This window comes from Lynx canadensis, chromosome C1 (assembly GCF_007474595.2).
Source record: "Lynx canadensis isolate LIC74 chromosome C1, mLynCan4.pri.v2, whole genome shotgun sequence".
Lineage (NCBI taxonomy): Eukaryota > Metazoa > Chordata > Mammalia > Carnivora > Felidae > Lynx > Lynx canadensis.
Window position 1 is genome coordinate 163985051 of NC_044310.1, and position 21640 is coordinate 164006690.

The 21640-nt window shown below is 35.8% G+C and overlaps 1 protein-coding gene across 1 annotated transcript in view; it reads left to right on the forward strand.

The window, feature by feature from the left end:
* Positions 1-21640, forward strand: part of MTX2 (metaxin 2) — a 65832-nt gene that overhangs the window by 17769 nt on the left and 26423 nt on the right. The window contains exons 2-3 of the mRNA XM_030325562.2: positions 4672-4719; positions 5709-5755. Coding sequence (XP_030181422.1) covers positions 4672-4719; positions 5709-5755 — 95 coding nt within the window. The remainder of the gene's footprint in view (positions 1-4671; positions 4720-5708; positions 5756-21640) is intronic.

The following is a 21640-nucleotide window of genomic DNA, read 5'->3' on the forward strand; positions in this document are numbered from 1 at the left end:
GTAAAAATGTTACCTTTGATAAGTGGTACAAAGGACTGTGCGTGCTATTCAAGCTTGTAAAGAGAGTATTTGCACTATTTGGGGAGGTCAGTGAAGACATCCCTGAGGATAGGACTGGCAACATAATGTGTAGGGTCCAGTGCAAAATGGTAACATGAGGCTCCTTGTTCAAAACAATACCAAGACTGTAATAGCAGCGTGTAATAGACTTAAAATCAAGCGTGGAGTCCTTCTAAGTGCAAGCCATGTGCAGTTGCTCAGGTAGCACGTCCAGGAAGCTGGCCCGAGATCTCAGCATGTGTGAGCTGAGCCATACTAGGAGTGAAAGATAGTGCCAGGGCAGAGGAAACAGCACAAATGAATCTTTGGGTCAGGAAGGAACATGGTGCAGTCAGAAGCTGTCTGAAGGCCAGTGTAGCTGGAGTGTAGAGTTGGCAGAGTGGAGTTATGATGAGGCCAGAAGGCAGAAGGCCAGAGAGGTAGAGACGATGATATGTAAGGCCAAGTTGAGGATTCTGATCTTTATTCCAAGAGCCACATCAACCATTGATGTGTGTTAAGTATAAAGTTTACTTTTGAGGCACAAATAATACCAGTATCTTGCACCTTGATAGCATTGGACAGCATTCTCTCTCAGTCCCCATTTCCTACCAAACTCTTTTTCAGAAGCTTTGAGTTTTACCTTCTGTATTTATTCCAAGGCTAGCCTTTCCCAAAAGTAAGTTTAAAAAGGCAATGAATTCACACCAGGGAGTACTTTTGGTGGTAGAAATTGAACATAGCTTAGGTGAGTCGTGACATTTTACTCACTATTGAATTAGTCTATGGTCTAAAACATTTTAGGTCGATGGAAGTAAAACCAGTAAGAGATGAAAATGTTTTATTAAGATGTTTCTTTTTTTTTTTTTTAATTTTTTTTTTCAACGTTTATTTATTTTTGGGACAGAGAGAGACAGAGCATGAACGGGGGAGGGGCAGAGAGAGAGGGAGACACAGAATCGGAAACAGGCTCCAGGCTCTGAGCCATCAGCCCAGAGCCCGACGCGGGGCTCGAACTCGCGGACCGCGAGATCGTGACCTGGCTGAAGTCGGACGCTTAACCGACTGCGCCACCCAGGCGCCCCAAGATGTTTCTTTTTAAATGCTACAGATTTTTAAGGTCTATTGTCATCACCATAATTTTAAATTCTTAATTTCCCTCTCATTTACATGTGGTTAGGAGCAAGGGGTAGATATTGACTTGTCTAGCCGTGGGAAAGATGTATAGGGAAAGCCGTTGCATTTTTGGGCTTTGTCTTTCAATAATAGGCATTCTCAGTAAAGAAAACCTCAATTAATATTGCCCAAACCAAGGAACAGCCATTCATATTTGTTATGTGTCATAATAATGTTCGTGATTCATGGATTTACTTATGAAGGCAGTTAATAGAGTTCATTTCCTAGAAAGATACCTGCATGGTTGGTTTGTAGATCCATTGCCATGCCACACAACTTAGAATTTTCACTTTTGGCACTCTATTGAATAACACTCTAGGTATTTCTTCTCCCATGTCATGTTTAAAATGTAATTATTTGAGCTGGTTCCGGTGGGAGATGCACTTAAATCAGTGATGTTTGTATACTTTGAGTTGCTCAAGGGTGAGATAGGCAGTTGATCATTTCTTGCATACTCTACCATTTCTTGCCTCCTCGTCCACGGATATATTAGAATGCCAGGCTGCTAAACACACACACACACACACACACACACACACACACACACACAGACACACATACACACACACACACACACACACACACACACACACAGAGGCAATCTACTCGCCTTCTCTTTTTAAATGAAAGTTTCTCTTTGTGAAGATAACATCAGATGTTTTGGCAGAGTTACTTTTTAGAGTTTATTTTCAACAGCAGTTTCTGAGTTGGAATGTATTTTGTATCATGGATCAAGGAAAAACATCCAGTTTTCACCCCTTCACCCCAGTTTGCATCTTTAGTTCCTTATTTATAACAGAGATTTTAGTATTTGTAGGCAACTTCTTTATTTTTATTTGTAGTCAGGTGTTATGTCTCAAGATTACTTTCACAAATGTCTGTTGTATTAGAACTGGAGAATTCATGGTGGTGATAATAAATTAACTGTTACCTGGAACTACTGAACACGTAAATTGCTGTTCATATGAGAACTCTGCAGTTTTGCAGTGTAGTTAAGTAGCTTCTGAATAGTCACAGAATACTTAAATTATTTTGAGTGTATGCTTAGTGCTAAGTGTATGTTATTCCATTGTTTTGAAAAGTAATCTTTGTTTAGTACATGTAAAACCCAGTTAACCATAAGTTAAAATAAACCAGACTATTTAATTAGAACACTCCATGACTTTAGCCTAGTTGATAATGTTAAGTTCAGTAAACCTTTGGTTAGCCTGAGTGTTTAGGGAATAGAATGGTAGGTTTAATCAAATGTCTTCTTTCTTTCTTTCTTTCTTTCTTTCTTTCTTTCTTTCTTTCTTTCTTTCTTTCCACAGTTACTGTATGCAAAACATGGTACAGAGTAACATATAAATGGGACATATCTGTGCCCTCAAGAAACTTAGTTTCGGCGTCTTTGAAATTTTTGTAGATTTTATTTTCTGCTTTATTGCTTTAATAAGATTAAGATGCATATAATTGAATCATTTTTTAAATAATTGAATCTTCAATGATGTAGGATCTTATAACGAATGAACCTCATTGTATTGTTTCTCATATAGATGTAAACGGTGTAGGTGTGCTGACCATACAATTTATCCTAAAAGGTTATTTTTTAGTAATTCGCTGATGTCAGCTTGTTTTTGTTTCCCTGACTTTTATTTTAAAAACACTGTTACACAGGTTAATTGGGCTCTTATTGAAATTTTACTTTGTTAAAAGTTTTACAGTAACATACAATAAATATTTAATTTTTACTGCTTTTTGGTATGTGAGTTGAAATTCAGTAGCTTTTACGTATATATATAATATTATGAGCAACAGCATACAAAACTATGTATGGTCCATTATTTGCTTGATGATTTCATGGCATTATTCCTAAATATGAGTTTGATTTTGTATAGCCCAAACCAAACCAAAAGTAGCATTTATAATTTATAATGATACTGTGTTTTTCTTTTCATTCTGAAGTATGAGTAAAAACAAATTAAAGCGTTCCTCCCTCCACCCCCACTCCCTGGACTGTTTAGTGCATCTTAAGGAGAGGTTAAGAATTATAGTCAAGCCTGGACTCAGGCCTAACATTAGTTTTACTAGTAGCTTTATTTCACAGTGTAGGTACTGCTTCATCATGTTACACCACTTTATTTTTATGGAGTGGTGGTGGTGGGTTCAAGGCAATGGAATGTTCTAGAATACAGTAGGATTCTTCTGTAGGTTTAAATACCACCAGCTTATAAGGAAAGATGCATAGCCTGAAAGAGATATATTTGATTCTTTCATACAGTGATGTCTGTTTAAAACTTTACTTTCTTAAAAGTTTACAGTAAAATATTATAAATATTGTTTCACTTTTTTTTCGATAGTGAATCAAATTCAGTGTCTTATAAGTAACATTTTGGGATGTCTGTTTTTTGGAGGCTAAAGTAATAGCATATAGGCTGTTTTAGTTTTTAAATTTTAACTTTTGGTGGCTAAAATGAACAAATCAGGAGACTATAGATGCTGGAGAGGATGTGGAGAAACAGGAACCCTCTTGCACTGTTGGTGGGAATGCAAACTGGTGCAGCCGCTCTGGAAAACAGTGTGGAGGTTCCTCAAAAAATTAAAAATAGATCTACCCTATGACCCAGCAATAGCGCTGCTAGGAATTTACCCAAGGGATAGAGGAGTGCTGATGCATAGGGGCACTTGTACCCCGATGTTTATAGCAGCACTTTCAACAATAGCCAAATTATGGAAAGAGCCTAAATGTCCAACAACTGATGAATGGATAACGAAGTTGTGGTTTATATATACAATGGAATACTACTTGGCAATGAGAAAGAATGAAATATGGCCATTTTAGCAACATGGATGGAACTGGAGAGTGTTATGCTAAGTGAAATAAGTCATACAGAGAAAGACAGATACCATACGTTTTCACTCTTATGTGGATCCTGAGAAACTTAACAGGAGGCCATGGGGGAGGGGAAGGGGGAAAAAAAAAGAGGGAGGGAGGCAAACCATAAGAGACTCTTGAAAACTGAGCTAAATTGAGGGTTGATGGGGGGTGGGAGGGAGGGGAAAGTGGGTGACGGGCATTGAGGAGGGCACCTGTTGGGATGAACACTGGGTGTTGTATGGAAACCAATTTGACAATACATTTCATATTAAAATACATAAATAAATTTTCACTTTTGATTGGGCAAGCTGTCTTCCACTTCTTCTGCATTAAAACAACAACAACAACAACAAAAGCAACAACAACAGTACAACCCGCCACCAAATAAGAAACCAAACAATGCATGTAAAAGAAATTATTTAACCTACTTACACAGGATACCATACGATCTAAGGTGGTGTGGTTATTGCCATATATAGAAGGTAACCTTGGCGATCGACTTTCAGTTAAATGCTCTAGGCAAATGTTTGTGCTTATCAATTTGGTTATTGGTATGTGTTTGCCTTATGTACCTGAGTATCACTGCCTTGTTTCCACAGCTGCAGAGCCTTGGCCCGAAAATGCTACCTTATATCAGCAACTGAAAGGTAGGTACTTGTTCACGATTAAAAATGGTTATGTATAAAAATGTACTTATTACCAAAAAAACCCGTCGATAATGTCATTTACTTCTGAGAGAACATAAAACATAAGGGATTCTCTCATCTAATTTGTATTGGAGAGTTTGCCTAAACTTGTATCTGCCAGTGTAAACCAACTATTCATGGCCTATAAGGTTCTTAGTTTATTATTGACTCATTATATTGGCTGCTGTAGGCAGTGTAAAATGATGTGGTTGCAGGAGCAGTTGGCAGATTTACTGCACCAATAGCTGACACAGCAGATTTTTGAAGTCCTGTGGTAAAGTGGGCTCTCAGTAAAAAGGAACTGTTAAAATGTATAGGCTAGGATGGTTCAGGCTCCCTTTAGCAGCTCTTCATATATCATCAGATCACATTATGGACCCCATTTGGGGCTCGGCAGCCTGCTGCAGTTGTCAGAAGACTGCAAAGTAATGAAGACTAATAGGCAGCAGCCCTAGTCTTCTAAGCATGGAATTTTTATTGCTGCAAACTTGTCATCTTTCTTTTGTGTGACAGACCTAGACACTCTGTGCAATATTAACTGCAAGCTGGTTTTATATGGTTTTGAATGCTTTTACTTTTAACTAGAGGGGTCTGAGAACATACTGTTTTACTTAATGAAAAGAAGAATAATATTTCTTGAAAACTTGAAAAATGAATTTGTTTTTAAGTGAGTGATTTTAATTAAATATTGTTGATAAAATACGATAAATGATCAAATAGTTTTGGAGGAAATAGTCTTGTTTTATCATTGTGTACATATTGTGATAATTTAATCAAAATTATGATTGCACAATAGCATTGATAGAGAACTTTGTAATTACTTTGATGAAAGGCTGTACCTTTTATTTTTCAAAATAGGAATAGTGTTTTAAAATAAAAACATTTATAAGTGTATTATACTTGTTTAGCAATCTCACTTTTGACTCAGACCTTTCATTGTATTTCCACAGGGGAGCAAATTTTGCTTTCTGACAATGCAGCTTCTCTTGCTGTGCAGGTAAATATGTAAATAGTGTAATATTTTTTCACTTTGAGTTGCAAGTGTTTTTTCCTCACCAGGAAGTCTCTGATGTCGTATGTGTACAATTTTTCTGTGTGATTTACCATTATCAATATAACATCTCATCTGTGAACTGCAATTTTATTATGTAATATTTTCAGTTGTTACCAGTATATAAAAGAAAAGTCTTCATTCTTTTTATAAAAATCACTTCTATGCTAGATGTATTCTCTTCGTAGTTTAGCTTTTGACTAGATATGATGGTGTTAATTATTTGTGGTGACAAGTTCATTTATGGATACAATTTAATAACTTATTTGTAAAGATTTATTTACCACATATTTTTAAGCATCATTCTTTCATTGTGCTCATTCTAGCCTAAATCCTTTTGGCAATCTTAAAGTAGACATACTCTTCTCTGGCTATTCCTTTTGTATTTATGATTGTACTGGTATCTGTTACCCCCAAACCACTTATTGAATGCAGTAGCTCTTTACATTGTAGATCACAGTTGTGGAATCCAAAAAAGGCTAGTGGTCCTGTAAACTTTACACTGTACTATAGGAAGAAGGGAATATGTGGGGATTATTTGCTTTAAAAACTAATATAACAATGTATATTAATTAACTGGAATTAAAATAAAAACTTAAGAAAAAAAAATTCTTACAGATATTGCTAAAGGGCCCAGTATAACCCTCAGTGATTCTGTTTCCGTCTCCCTTCTCTTTCATTGTACTGAATTTGCTTATCATATGATTAGACTATTGATAACTTATGCATACATAATAAGGGAACAAACCTAACTAGTATTATAGATCATTTTTTTACTTCATGTAAATTTAAACAAACTCTATATGTTGTTTGATTCTTTTTTTGGTACTTGACATTGTTTTTTATATTTGTTCATATTGATAGATGTACCTCTAATTTATTCATTTTTATTGATGTATGTTATCCCACTGTATGAATATCCCACAATTCACTAAAAAAAAAGAAAAGAGAGAAATGTTTATGTAGATTTATAGAATTAAAATTATTCAGACGTTTTACAGTTCGCTATTATTTATTTAGTTAGCTTACATAGTTTGAATCACAAAGAGGATTTTATTGTGGAACACCTACAAGATAAAAGAGAAACCTTAAGATGTGTGACATTTTTGGAGATGGGACTGTGAGCTTCTGGAGGACAGAAGGAAGGGGAAGAGAAGGGCCTGTGAGTTTTTGCTGTGTTCTAGGCATGATCTTAGGCTCTTGGTCGTCTCACATTTTCTTATTCAACTTGGTATTCTCTGGGTTTACTGACTGACTGGTAGCATGCCATTCAGTACATTTTTGTGTTCTTTAAGATGGGGAAAGAAGGAAAACATGGAAAGAAATATATTTGGACAATAATTTATTCATATGAGGATCTATGAGTATCTTTAAGTTTCTTTCTTTTAGATTTACTTTAAATCTTTTTACCAAAAAAGTAAATTACATTTATTTTATTTATTTACCTTTATTTTATCTTTAGATACTAGTTTTATAACTAGTGTATTTTTTTCTTATGTTCACTTTAGAGAAGCAGAAATTCTCGGTGATTGTATGCAATAAATACGGACTTTATGCTGCTGTTAATCTTGTTTTTTCTTTTTTTGGTGAGGGAGAACTTAAGTTTAGCTTTCAGATACTTAATAAGTAACATAGTGCCTAGCATACAGGATATACTCAGTAAGTGTTTGTTGAATGAAAGGTTTGTAAGTGTGGTGCCTGATAACTGATAGCACAAGCAAATTATTAGCTGTGTATAAAATAGTATTTTCAATGTTTCTCTTTGAAAAAATAGCTTCAAGACACAGTGAATCTTTTAGTTGAAGCACTAATTCTTAACCCTTTTTTTTCATTGCCATTTTTGGGATAACTCTTTCAGGACCTGATGAAAACTGTAAAACATTTCTCAGAAAACATGCCAGAGCGCATACACAAATAGAAACATACCTAGACTATTCTGCACGTGGTTGCAGGGTTTACTGATCTTGCTGAGGCTATCTGGAGATCCCCTGTGAAGAGCCCCTAAAATTATTGAAGTAATTTTTACCAAATAAGAAGGTATTTTGAGTAGGAATAGACCAGGGGTTCTCAACTGAAAGAAATTTCTACTCCACAAAACACATTTGTCAGTGTTTAGACATTTCTGGTTGTCCTAACTGTTGGGGACGGTGCGATTAGCATCTGTTAGGTAAATGCCAGGGATGCTGTTAAACATCTTACAATGCTCAGGACAGTCCCTTCATGACAAAGAAATACCCAGCCCCAAATGAAAATAGTGTCAATGTTGAGAAATCCTGGAATTAACTTGTTTTCAGTGCAAACCAAGATACCAGTATATTACCATTAAAAAAAATGTTTTAAATAATCTGGGGAAGGGACGAAAAAAAGAAATCTTAGTGTGTACTTTATTTAGTAACTCTGTTTTTATGGTTCCTATTAATTTACTTTAACCATGGCTTTTTAAATCATAGTTGCAATTAAATATAAAGCCAGAAAAAAAGAACCTTTTAAAAATGCAGAATTTTGCTTAAGCATTTCAATTTTTTTGTTATCCTACATATGTCACTTAGATGATAAATTAACCAGCATATATTAAAAATTCTTGGTTTTCTCCAATATTCTTTGACTTGACAGCTGATAGTAGCCATGACTATAAATGTGACTTTTCCAGATATCTGATGTAAACTTTATGGAGTAATTTTCTTCTATATAGTGGACCAGTATCCGTTTAGAGGAATCAGTTAAATGTGTAAAATTGATGAAAACAATGTGACAGGTATCCATAAACTGGATATTTCTAGAAGATACCAGATATAAAGCATCAGATATTTTAATAGTCTGCCAGTTAAGCCATCAGGAAATTTAAATTTTACCTACCACATAGACTTGGCATTTATTATATTCCTGGAACTAAGTGGTCAGATCTTTGTTGATTAAAGGAACCCTTATGATTTCAGTTTAAAAGAAAATAAATTTTTTTCCCATGGCTGATATTTCCTCTTAGATTTGCTTTTTTCCCCCCTCATTCACAAATTTTGGTGTTACCTGAAGTGTTTGCCTAGTCATATAACAATCTTGTATGTTGAGTATAGTGACATATTAGTGTAGCATGTTCCTCTGGTTCTCATGAGCAGTGTGTGTGTGTGTGTGTGTGTGTGTGTGTGTGTGTGTGTGTGTGTAGCAGTATATACGTATGTATATATATACATCAATCTATGTGTGTGTGTTTGGGAAAAGAACTTTGATAATAATTCTGTTACTATTGTCTCACTTCCTAAACCTAAACCACTGTCTGACAGATGTATAATGTATGTAAAGTCGGCCACATACGTGGTTTAAAATTTTGTAATAGTCCCATTAAAAAAGATAAAAAGAAACAGATGTAATTAACTTTAATAATGTTTTATTTAACCCAGTGTATCAAAATATTATCATTTTCACGTGTAATCAGTACAAAATTTGTTAATGGGAGGTTTTTCTTGTTTTTTGAATTTTTTTTAATGTTTGTTTATTTTTGAGAGAGAGAGAGAGAGAGAGAGAATGTGAGTGGGGAAGGGGCAGAGAGAGGGAATCTGAATCTGAAGCAGGCTCCAGGCTCTGAGCTGTCAGGACAGAGCCCAATGCAGGGCTCGAAATCATGAACCAGGAGATCATGACCTGGGCCAAAGTCGGACGCTTAACTTACTGAGCCACCCAAGCTCCCCTGATGTTTTACTTTTGTTTATATTCAGTTCAAGATTTGATGTCTATTTTACACCTACAGCACATCCTAATTTGTGCTAGCCACATTTCAAGTGCTCAGTAGACACATGTAGCTGATGGCTCTTGTATGGAACAGCACATGTCTAGAAATACAGTAAGCAAATACATATGAACTCCCCTGCAAGTTTTCTATAAAAAACGTCTTATTTTCTTCAAGAAGTTTAGGTCTTTACTGATGTGGAATATGCTTTGTACAAGTGAAATGAGCAGTTGGTCTCTTCCAAATACAGCATGCCTTAAACATTACTTTTTGTTTCAAGTTTCCTCATCTGTAAAAGGGAGTTACAATAGAAGCTATTCTATTGGAGGTCATGAGGACTGAATGTGTTAATATATAGAAAAAACACTTAGAAAAGTACTTGGCGTAATGTAAATACGCAGCTAATGTTGGTTATTTCTTTCTCTCCTGTTCATTGACAGGAGTGTATATAATCCATGTCAGCAGGAGGAATGCAAGTTTGCAGGCTTTATGATGTCCAACCACACCCGAGTAATTAAAATCAATGTTAGGCTTAAGAATTTTTTTTGACACATATGAGTTTGTGTCCAAGTTATTAATACTGAATATTTTAATTCAAACAATGTATTTTTAAAACAATACCGAATAAGATTTGTTTTAAAAGTATTGAATACTTTTATTGATGAAGGCATTCTACTGAGAGCTTTTATGTGAAGTGTCTCATTCTGTCCTTCCCATAACCCTAGTGGAAGGTACTCTTAGGAACCTCATTTTTAAAGATGTGGAAACTGAAACGAAGGAAAGCTTTTTTGCCCAAGGTCACAGAGCCCACAAATTGTGGAGGTAACCCACAGCAACAGCATTGGCTGAGTACCTGCCACGTGCTCGTCACTATGCTGAGCACTTAATTCTTACTAACTCATTCAGTCCTTACAACAACTAAATGAGGTAGTGCTATTGTAATCCGCATCCTGCAGGCATTGTTAGTGAGAACAACCATAATAACCGAAGCTAAAGTTTCCACAGCACTTACTCCATGTGCCAGGTCTTGCTAAATGTACCTCAGGTATCAGAGATAATTTTCACAACAACTCTAGGAGGTAGGTAGTATTATTATTGCCATTGTATAAATTAAGAAGTTAAAGCCCGTGGCTCAAACTTACATAGGTGGTACTTAGCAGGGCTGGGAGTGCCAACCCAGGGAGTCTGGAGTCAAGAATCCATGCTCATAACACTTTGTAGCATAGCAGTCCAGTCCAGTGATGCAGGTCTTTGAATTTTTATCCAAAAATAAGTGGACATTTAATTCAAGAATCACTTCTGACATTTCTTAGCAAGCTGTATCTTGCAATTTATAGATTACATTAAGATGTGAAAAATAAATGTCTCTCAGCTTTTGGATCCCTGAAATGTGATAAACGCAGTCTTACCTATATTATGAGTTATTGTGAAGCTCACTCAAGTCAGATAATAAACGAGAAGTTCTTTTGAAAACAGTGAAAGCAATAGAAATAGCAGTAGAAATACAAGATGATGTTGAATGTTGAATTAGAGCCTATTTTGACTACAAAGATTTATAAATACGTATTTTGTGAATGCATATAATAAAATGTTACTTTCTAGTAAGTTTTAGAAGGGATTTTGTTTATTGTATATGAATCCAATTTAAAAAGAAACCTGTTTTCCTTTTTTGTATGGCTTACTCTATTGTAAAAGTTTGAATTTATTTTTGGAGTGTCTCAAACTGATGATCATTATTAGAATGCTGCATAAAAGAGAATGCTGCTTTTTTACTTCACTTAGTTTGTATACTCACTTCCTGTAAGAATGACATTTAAGCCCGGTTAAGGGAAATATCACTATTCTACTTAATTTTCTAGTTTTTCCCTACTTTTTTGTGGATAAATACTCTGTCCCTAAAAATGAAAGGTAAGACAACAGAAAAAAAAAACAAAAAACAACAACAACAAAAAAAAAATGCCACCTGTTTTCTTTCTGTTGAATATGTTGTATCATTTTAAAAAGTCGACATTTTTATAGGCCCTGTTAATTCTGGGCCACGAACACTAACATGTCAGATCTGCTGATAAATTGTTAGCTGACCCTTGCCTTTTCCTTTTAGCAAATGATGCCTTTTAGGTGGGCATATTAATTAGCAGTTAAATGATAATATCCTCATGTAGTGATTGGGAAGAGCAGGAGAAAGGAGTAGCTCTCTCTCCTTTGGACCGCGAGTCCATTGATCTACTGGAGAAATAACAGTGATTATGAAAATAGAGCCACTGTAAACATGTCATGGCATTCAGGTGGCTACCGTGGACAGCGTACCTTGACAGCTGTAGAGGAAATGATTTTGAATTTTCAGTTTGGTTGGATAGATTTTTTTCCCTTAAACAAGTTGGCCATGGTTGTATGCAATTTTTAGGTGTCAGTTCAAACCTGACAAAGATGACACCAGTGGATATATTTTAATAGAGAATTAAGAGGACACTTTTATGAAAAACATTCTTTAAATAGATGCATCTTAAAGTTTTTTGACATTTGTTTATCTCTCCCACTTGAATCATCTGCTGCAAAATGAGGCTTCTGTATTTTCTTTCAAGATTAGAAGGGGGGGAGGAAAGCTTAGAGATAGAGGGAATTTAGGGAACGTTTGTTACATAAGGGGACTTGTGAAATCCTTTTCAGTATTCTAAAATGAGAAAAATGGAGGCTACAGGATGCTTCCTTGATATCACTGAATTTAAATTCTTCAGATTGAATGTCATATCACCTTTATAGACCAGGAGTATTAAAGTATTTTGGTGATTTATGCTTTTAAGGATTTAAGTATATAAAATGCGATCTTCAGAAAAGATAATTTAAATTGAGGTGATTAAAATTGACCTGAAATTACAAACAGAATTTAGCAAATTAAAAACATTTTCAGTATTAATTTCTCAGCATATGAATGGTATGGTATACATAAAACATTTAAATTAGTCTTACAGGATTTGGGAGAGTGAAGTATATTCAGAATACAGTTAGGTGGCTTTTAGAGTTGTCAGTTTTAGTAATTAGTGAAATAAAATGGTTTTGTAGGGTAATGGTTTGCTAACGTAAGTATCTCTTTAACTTAGCAAAAATGCGCTTTCCTGCAGTCAGGAGAGATTGCAAGTTAGAATGTCAACCATATACTTTTCTGTTTAAAAAGTAAATAGCAAGCGGATTTTAAAATTTGTTGCTATTAAGCAGAACAATGAAGACCTAGCAGTAAGATGAAAAAATGGCAGTCTATTTTTAAATAGAAAAAGGCTAGAATTCTTCATTATTAGATACACAGTATCAGCATAATCGATCTAGCAGCATTATATTTGAGCTGAAAATACACTTAAATTTGAGGCCATAGACTAGCCTGTGTGAACGAAACATCCTTCATATAGTTCTAAGATGAAATTACCCTTGAATGAATAGCATCTTCATTTATCTTCAAACCTCTTCTGTGCTCTTAGTGTATCTACTCTTTCAACATTCTACAACAAGAATTACATTATACCATTATACCACAGTACTTCTGCAGTGTGAAATAGATTGGTTTGGAAAATGAACCTGGCTTTGCTATAAATTACATTCTCAGGTACAAAGAAATTTGTTATTTTGTTTAAAATAGTCACAAATATAATTAAGGTCTTAATTTATGTTAAACTACAAATATGGCTATTACTTTAACTGGATTAGGAACTTAATCTGTCACTTCAAGAATGATACCTAACACTTTTCATTTGTAACCTTAGATACATTATTTCAATTACAGGGTCTGCAGCTGTTTGATATAAAAAATGAATTATTTTGTAGGTAGATTTGTTCATGGTTTTTAATTTTAAAACATGCCTCTTCAGTAAGGGGGAAAATAATTCTTTGGTTGTTGTCACAGATTTTCTTTTGTGTCCTGGTAAAACAAGATATGAATTAAAAATCAGAACCATTTTCATTTTGTGCCCTGAAAATGGTATTGCATGCTTTCGAATAGTCTGTAGGGAATTCTTACGTGAAATATTTCAAATTTAATTATGAAATGAATAGAAGCTTTGTCCTAAGAAAGAAAACCGGAGGTCTGCTGTCTAAGGATAGCTTTACATGGTTAGACTGAAAATTGCTTTTCCCTATCTAGAATTTGGTAACTTTGTTAATGTGATCTATATACATTTAGAAGCTATGTTTATAATCCCTTAAGTTCCACAATATTAATCAGTATAAAGCACCTGATCTCTTAAAAGCTTAAGAACAATTCCTTAAAATTTTATATTATTTAAAAAAATTTTTTTAACATTCATTTTTGAGAGACAGAGACAGAGTGCGAGCAGGGGAAGGGCAGAGAAAGTGGGAGACACAGAATCTGAAGCAGGCTCCAGGCTCTGAGCTGTCAGCACAGAGCCCGATGTGGTGCTTCAACCCATGAACCGTGAGAACATGACCTGAATCGAAGTCGGATGCTTGACCAACTGAGCCACCCAGACACCCTTATTTTTATATTTTTATGAGCAAGCAATGTTGATTTTATTGCTTAAACGCAAAGAGTATTCTTGTGTATTTAACTTGTAAGACAAGTAAATGTTCATTTTGTTTTTGGAATAGTGAAGTGGAAAGAAAATAGTTGGTGCTGTTTATTGGTAAATGATCCAATATGGAGTTACTGTTAGTTTATCAAAATGAATACATTTTAGATCCCTGACATCTATTTAGCTTATCCTAAGAATTTAAAATTTGGTAGGCTTTTGTTGTTATTATTTTTCTCAATTGGGAATCTCTGTAAAATATAAAATTTTAAAATACTCGTTATAGGAGCTCAAAAAAAAAAAAAGTAGTTTCCTGTCTTTATTCCCAAGTTGTTCATTGAGTGCCAAATATGCAACTGGTGTTGCTTTAGGTTCTTGGGTTGTAAGAATTATTCTTTCTGTGCCTTTTGACTAGTTTATCACTCCTTCTGCTTAATATTAACCTTACAACTTTTATTTATATTTAATTCTAACAGGGAGAGCTTGTATTTTTTCCTATTCTGGTTATCTTTATTTGTTGCTTTCCTTCTGAACTTGATTTTTTTCCTACAGCTGTCAGGTGTTGATGTATCTAAAGTTGAGTCAGATATTCCAAAAGTAGTTTTCAGGTGAGAGTTGTATTAAGGAGAAGATCTGTTCTCTGTTGTGATCTGTCTTCATACGTGCTTTCATTAGCTTTTCATGGTTTTGGTACCAGATTTGCTCTATTTTTTTTTTTTTCAACGTTTTTTATTTATTTTTGGGACAGAGAGAGACAGAGCATGAACGGGGGAGGGGCAGAGAGAGAGGGAGACACAGAATCGGAAACAGGCTCCAGGCTCTGAGCCATCAGCCCAGAGCCCGACGCGGGGCTCGAACTCACGGACCGCGAGATCGTGACCTGGCTGAAGTCGGACGCTTAACCGACTGCGCCACCCAGGCGCCCCAGATTTGCTCTATTTAAAAGCTTTTTCTGCTCATTGAATTGTGGTTTCTGATAATGTTTTTTAAGTTAAATTCCTGTAACTTTTTCTAAAACAATATCTGCTTACTGATATTTGTCATTTTATTGATTTTAAAAAATAACTCTGAATTTAACAGGAGTTACATCTAACTTTTTAATGCAGTAATCTTTGGTTCCATAAAATAACAAAATGCTAGTCTTTGTTGTAGTTTACTAGTTTTCTACAAACTTAGGTATGTTTGTATTTATCGTGCATATCTATGGCTTATTCCTCGAGCAAGTGTTACATGAGAACCTATAGTATGCTGAGGATAAAGCAGTGAACAAGATAGACATGGTCAGTGTGTGCTAATAGAGCTTACAGTCTGGAGGGGAGGCCTGTTATCAATAATTTATCAGTTTTGTCAATGTGTGGACTTTGAAAGATTATTCATAAAGTAAGCGTTTATGTCAATATCAAAACATCTTTATTCAGTTGTTTTTGCCTTGTTTAAAAGATTTTATATAAGGTATGTACTGTAAACCAGAAATCATATATTTACTCTTTATCTTATTTTTTAAAAAAGTACTTTTTGGGGTGCCTGGGTGGCTCAGTCTGTTGAATATCCAACTTCGGCTCAGGTCATGATCCCACGGCTTGTGAGTTTGAGCCCCATTTTGGGCCCTGTGCTAACAGTTCAGAGCCTGGAGCCTGCTTCACATTCCTGTCTCTGTCTCTCTCTCTGCCCCTCCCCTGCTCGTATACGGTCTCTCTCAAATATAAATAAGCATAAAAAAATTAAAAAAAAAAAAGAAGAAGAAAGCTTATCAGGTAAAGGACCTTTCTCTAACAGTCAGATCCTGCCCAGAGATGGCTCGCTGGGAGGCATCTGCTTTGTTAAGTCTTACTGTTCTGTCTATACTGATTCTTAAAATTGATGCAGAGGATTTTCATTTTTCAAAAGGCATTCTAGTCTTCTCAAACAGTATGCTTCTTAAGTCTGTACTCTGTTAGGATCCATTAGGTTATGCTAGGCACTTAACCAGTGACAATTAAGGAGTGGGAATGTGCTAATGGTCACCCAGTCATTGGTATGGTGTATGAGTCAGCAACAGAAAGTCACCTTCCTCTAAATGATGTTAGGACAGAATGTCAAAGAGGCAGCATCCTCCCTGTGCAAATGTAGTAGACAGGGCAGGCCTGTTGTTGGCTGGCTGTGTTTCCCTTCTCATAGTTTTATGAACTGAATATTTTTATTTGCCCTTTTGCTTTGTTTGTTTTTTGTTGTTGTTAACCTAATGCAATTAAAAGATGTTTGATATTTCAGGTTTCTTAATATTGCAGATTCTGTTTTCCTTCTCCTGTCAGCTGGCATCATATTTATTTCTGTAAAAGAAATTGATGATTTTTTTCAGCTTTAAATTTAATTTCATTAAGTTTGCCCTTCCAGATCCTTTCTGAGATATTTTTAGTATATTTCTTTGGGAACAAAGAGTTCAACTAGGTATGCGTAATTTTTGAAATGTTTTGTTTTGTTGGATTTTCTCATATTATTCTGCTTACCTTATATTAATTATACGACCTGTGTACTTAATTTAAATCTCCCGAAGGCTCGTAATTCTCCATAAGGTACAGCACCATATAATGCTGTGTTATACCTTTTGTCCCTGTGACTTTTTCATCCCATAACTGCAAGCCTGTATCTCCCACTCTCCTTCACCCATCCCCCTCCTCTCCTCCCCTCTGCCAACTGTCAATTTGTTCTCTGTATTTGTGGGAATCTTTGGTTTTTTGTTTGTTCATTTGCTTTGTGTTTTAGAGTCCACATATAAGTGATCTCATTCCTTTTTATGGCTGAGTAATATTCCATGGTGTGTGTGTGTGTGTGTGTGTGTGTGTGTGTGTGTACAAACACTACATCTTCTTCATCCATCGACGGATACTTGGGTTGCTTTCATATCTTGGCTACTATAAAATTATTTATAATTTTATAAATAATAAATGCAGTGAACATAGGTATACCTATATCTTCTGAGTTCGTGTTTTTGCCTTCTTTGGGTAAATATTCAGTAATGGAATGACTGGATCGGAATCTCTATGCTGTTTTTCATAGTGGTTGCACCAATTTTCATTCCTACCGATAGTGCATGAAGGTTCCTTTTTCTCCACATCCCTACCAGTGCTTTTTATTTCTTGTCTTTTTGATACTAGCCATTCTGACAGGTGTAAAGGTGATAAATCTCACTGTGGTTTTGATATACATTTCTCTGATGTTGAGCATCTTTTCATGTGTCTGTTGGTCATCTGTATGTCTTCTTTGGAAGGATTTCTATTCAGGTCCTCTGCTCACTTTTTAATCTGATTATTTGGTGTTTTTGGTGTTGACTTATGTCCGTTCTTTTTATACTTTGGGTATTGACTTTTCACTTTTTAAACTTGGTGGGCTATAGATGCAGGGAACAGAAGAGATCAAAGATAAAAACTATCCTTGGTTGTGTTTTTATTCTGCATAAATAACTATAGCTCTACCCGTTTCTTAACACCTCAATATTACCATCCTTGCAGGAAAGTGTTGACAAAGATTATACTGATTTGTAGGTACTTCTGTCACCTCTGTCCACAAAAGAAAAGGGTGTGGGTGGCCTTTAAGGTTGGGCTTCTCAACATTTCAGTAGAATCTGCTTATCTGGTTTCAAAGCGTATAACTGCCTTCGTGACCAGGTCTTTGAAAAGAGAATAGAGTTGTTTCCCAGTCATTGCCTGTCAGAAAAGTTTGACAAGGAAGTGATGTTAGAGCAGTCCATCTAAAGACTCCTAAGTCTCCCTTCTCCCACCAAAACCTTCTCATCCTGCACTTTTTCTTATTTTGGTAAATGGCATTTCCATTGTTGTAGTTGTTTATGTCAGAAAGTTTGGGCCATCTTTGGAGTCCTCTTTTTCCTATATCCACATCCAGTTGTCAGCAAACCCTTTTGGCCCTAGTTTTAAAATGTAGCCAGAATCCGACTTCTTGTCCCCCCTAGCACTCCTGTCTTAATCCAGGCCACCACCATTTCTTGCCTACATTATTGCAGAATCCTTTTTTTTTTCCTAATGTTTTATTTATTTATTTATTTATTTTGAGAGAGAGATAGAGTATGAGCTGGGCAGGGGCAGAGAGAGAGGGAGACAGAATCCACAAAGCAGACTCCAGGTTCTGAGCTGTCAGCAGAGAGCCCCACACGGGGCTTGAACCCGTGAACCATGAGATCATGACCTGAGCCAAAGTCAGACGCCCAACCGACTGAGCCACCCAGACGCCCCCAGAATCCTTCTAACTAGTGCTTCTGCTTCTATGCTTCTACTGTCTACAATCTAATCTCTGTATAACTGCTTATAATCCTTTAAAACGTTAGTCAGATTCCAGCAGTTTTCAGCTGAGCACCTTCTTGTAATTGTTCTTCTCATGCAAAGTAAAAGTCAGAATCCTTACAAGTATCTGTAAGTCCTACATGATCTCCTGGTTGTCTCTGATGTTCCCTGTTACCACTCACTTCCTTAATCTGCATTGTCGGACTGGTCTTGTCCTTCAGACACACCAGTAGAAGCATAAGACTGTTTTAGTGCCTTTGAACATGGCTGGCTCCCTAACTTTCTTCAGGTTTATGCCCAAATGTTACTTTATTGGTGAGCCCTCATCTGACCACTCTACTTATAATAGCAATACCTTCATACTGCTTTGTATTTCTAAATAGCAGGAATCACCGTACATATTTTCAGGTTTATTTGCATATCACCTCTCTCCATTAGAATGTAAACTCAGTGAAGGCCGAGACTTTAAGGTCCCTGTTCTGTTCTCGTGCCTAGAACAGTTGTGATATATAGTAGCTGCTCAGTAAATATGTATTGAGTATGGGGATGAATGCATAAATGTTTTCCACTCATTCTTCTAGATATTTAGAATTGTGTCTTCCTATCAAGTTAGTTCACAGGAAGCTATGCATTGGACCAAATAAATTAGCCTTTTGTAGGCCTTATTGAGCTGTGTTTTAATGTTTTACCCCGGCCCTTTAGAAGAAAAATAACACAAAAAGCTATTTTGCATTTGGTGTATGTTGTCTCATGTCATTCAGTAGCCATACAGAAGATTCCAGATGAGAAATGTCTTTTGGAGTGTAGTATAAGAAGTTGGGTTGAGGGGCAACTCTATTCTTTTTTTTCCCTCAAATTTTTATTTAAATTCTAGTCAGGTAACATATAGTGTAATATTAGTTTCAGGAGTAGAATTTAATGATTCATCACTTACTTATAACATTCAGTGCTCATCATAACAAGTGTCCTTCTTGTTATGATAGCCCACCCCCCACCCACCTCCCTCCATCAACCCTAGTTTGTTCTCTGTTAAGAGTATCTTATGGTTTGCTTTCCTTTCGTTTTGTTTTTCCCTTTCTGTATGTTCATTTGCTTTGTTTCTTAAATTCCACATATGAGTGAAATCATATAGTATTTGCCTTTCTCTGACTTACTTTGCATAGCATAATGCAGTCTAGCTCCATCCACATTGTTGCAAATGGCAAGATCTCATTCTTTTTGATGGCTGAGTAATGTTCCTTTTTGAGGAACCCCCACACTGTTTTCCAGAATGGCTGCACCAGTTTGCATTCCCACCAACAGTGTGAGAGGGTTCCATTTTCCCTGCATCCTTCCAAACATCTGTTGTCTCCTGTGTTAATTTTAGCCATTCTGACAGGTGTGAAGTGGTATCTCATCATGGTTTTGATTGGTATTTCCCTGATGATGAGTGATGTTGAGCATCTTCTCATGTGTTTGTCAGCCGTCTGGATGTCTTCTTTAGAAAAATATCTATTCATTTTTTCACTGGTTTATTTGTTTTTTTGGGTGTTGAGTTTGAGAAGTTCTTTTTAAAAAATTTTTAATGTTTATTTTTGAGAGAGAGAGTGCGAGTGAGAGTGTGCAGGAGTGGGGGGAGGAGCAGAGAGAGAGGGACACAGAATCTGAAGCAGGCTCCATGCTCTGAGCTGTCAGCACAGAACCTGACATGGGGCTTGAGCCCACTATGAGATCAAACCCCAGCCAAAGTCGGATGCTTAACTGACTGAGCCACTCCGTTGCCCTGAGTTTTATAGGTTTTTTATAGGTTTTGGGGCACCATTCTTTTTTGAAGACTACAAATATTCCATTAATGGATTCACTGCAGTTTACTGAATCAGTCTCTTATTGGTGGGTATTAGGCTATTATTATAAGTATAAATATTATAAATATAGTATAATTATACTATAAGTAGGGATTAGGCATGAATATCCTAACATATATCTTACATGATTTTAGGCATATATGTCCATATGATAGATTTCTAACAATACAATTGTGGGGTCAGAGGATATGTACATTTAGGATTTTCATAGATGTTGCTAAGCTACCCTTCAAGAAAACTGCATTGATTCATATTCCAGCTAGTGGTTAAATATAAATTTTATGTTATGACTAAGCAGACTTTTAAAAAATGTTTTTATTAGGAGTTTCTGTTGCTACATCAAAAAAATTCACATAGGAGGAAAACTAGAAGATTTACTGAGTTTTAGACTTCTTTAGTCTTCATTTTGTGATTTGATGCATTGTTGAGATTTTCATGTTTGTTCATTTATTTATTGAGCTGATAATCATTATCTGGAATATAACTGGGAATTACAAGAGTAAACGCTAGTTTTAGAAGACAGAGGAATCTGAAATGAGAAGTGAGAAGAATCAGAAGCTTGTCACCATGTTACTGAAAGATTACTGTAATGGGATCCCTGTCTGTATTCCTGATACTCTGTTATGTACAACATTTGAAAAGGTTTTCCCAACATTTAAACTGTTAGTCTTGGGGCGCCTGGGTGGCTTGGTCGGTTAAGCATCTGACTTCGGCTCAGGTCATGATCTCACGGTCCGTGAGTTCGAGCCCCGTGTTGGTCTCTGTGCTGACGGCTCAGAGACTGGAGCCTGTTTCGGATTCTGTGTCACCCTCTCTCTCTGCCCCTCCCCTGTTCATGCTCTGTCTCTCTCTGTCTCAAAAATAAATAAACGTTAAAAAAAATTTTTTTTTAAACTGTTAGTCTTATAATCTAATCAAAGCAATGGCATTATTATTAACAATAACAACTTTTGAATCTAGGATTTAAGGTATTTGTAATGGTCTACTTGACTGATAACAGATTTTTTTTTTTTTTTGTTCTCTATACTTTTGGCTTCACTTTCACTTATATGCAAATTAATTTTATTCTTCAAGACCAGTTTTTGCAAAAAGATCTGAGCCATGGTTCCCAGAAGATATGATTCAGAGGTAATAATTGAAGACATAGAATTTAGAATCTTTATGGAGTATTGTAGGTACCATCTTCTGGGACTGTTTCTGGAATTTCTCTGATTTAAAAGTTCTCAGTAAAAGCTCTTTGTAAAGAATTCAGAGTCAAGAAAAATATATAATCCTTGTATATTTTTTCCTTTCTCATAATAGCAATTGGTGACATTGTATACCCTTTTTAGCTTAGAGTTAGGAATTGTATTTTATTTATTTATTTTTAATGTTTAGTTTTGGGGGGGGTGGGGCAGAGAAAGGGGGGCAGAGGATCCAAAGCAGGCTCTGTGCTGATAGCAAACAGTCCGATGCAGAGCTCTAACTCACGAACCATG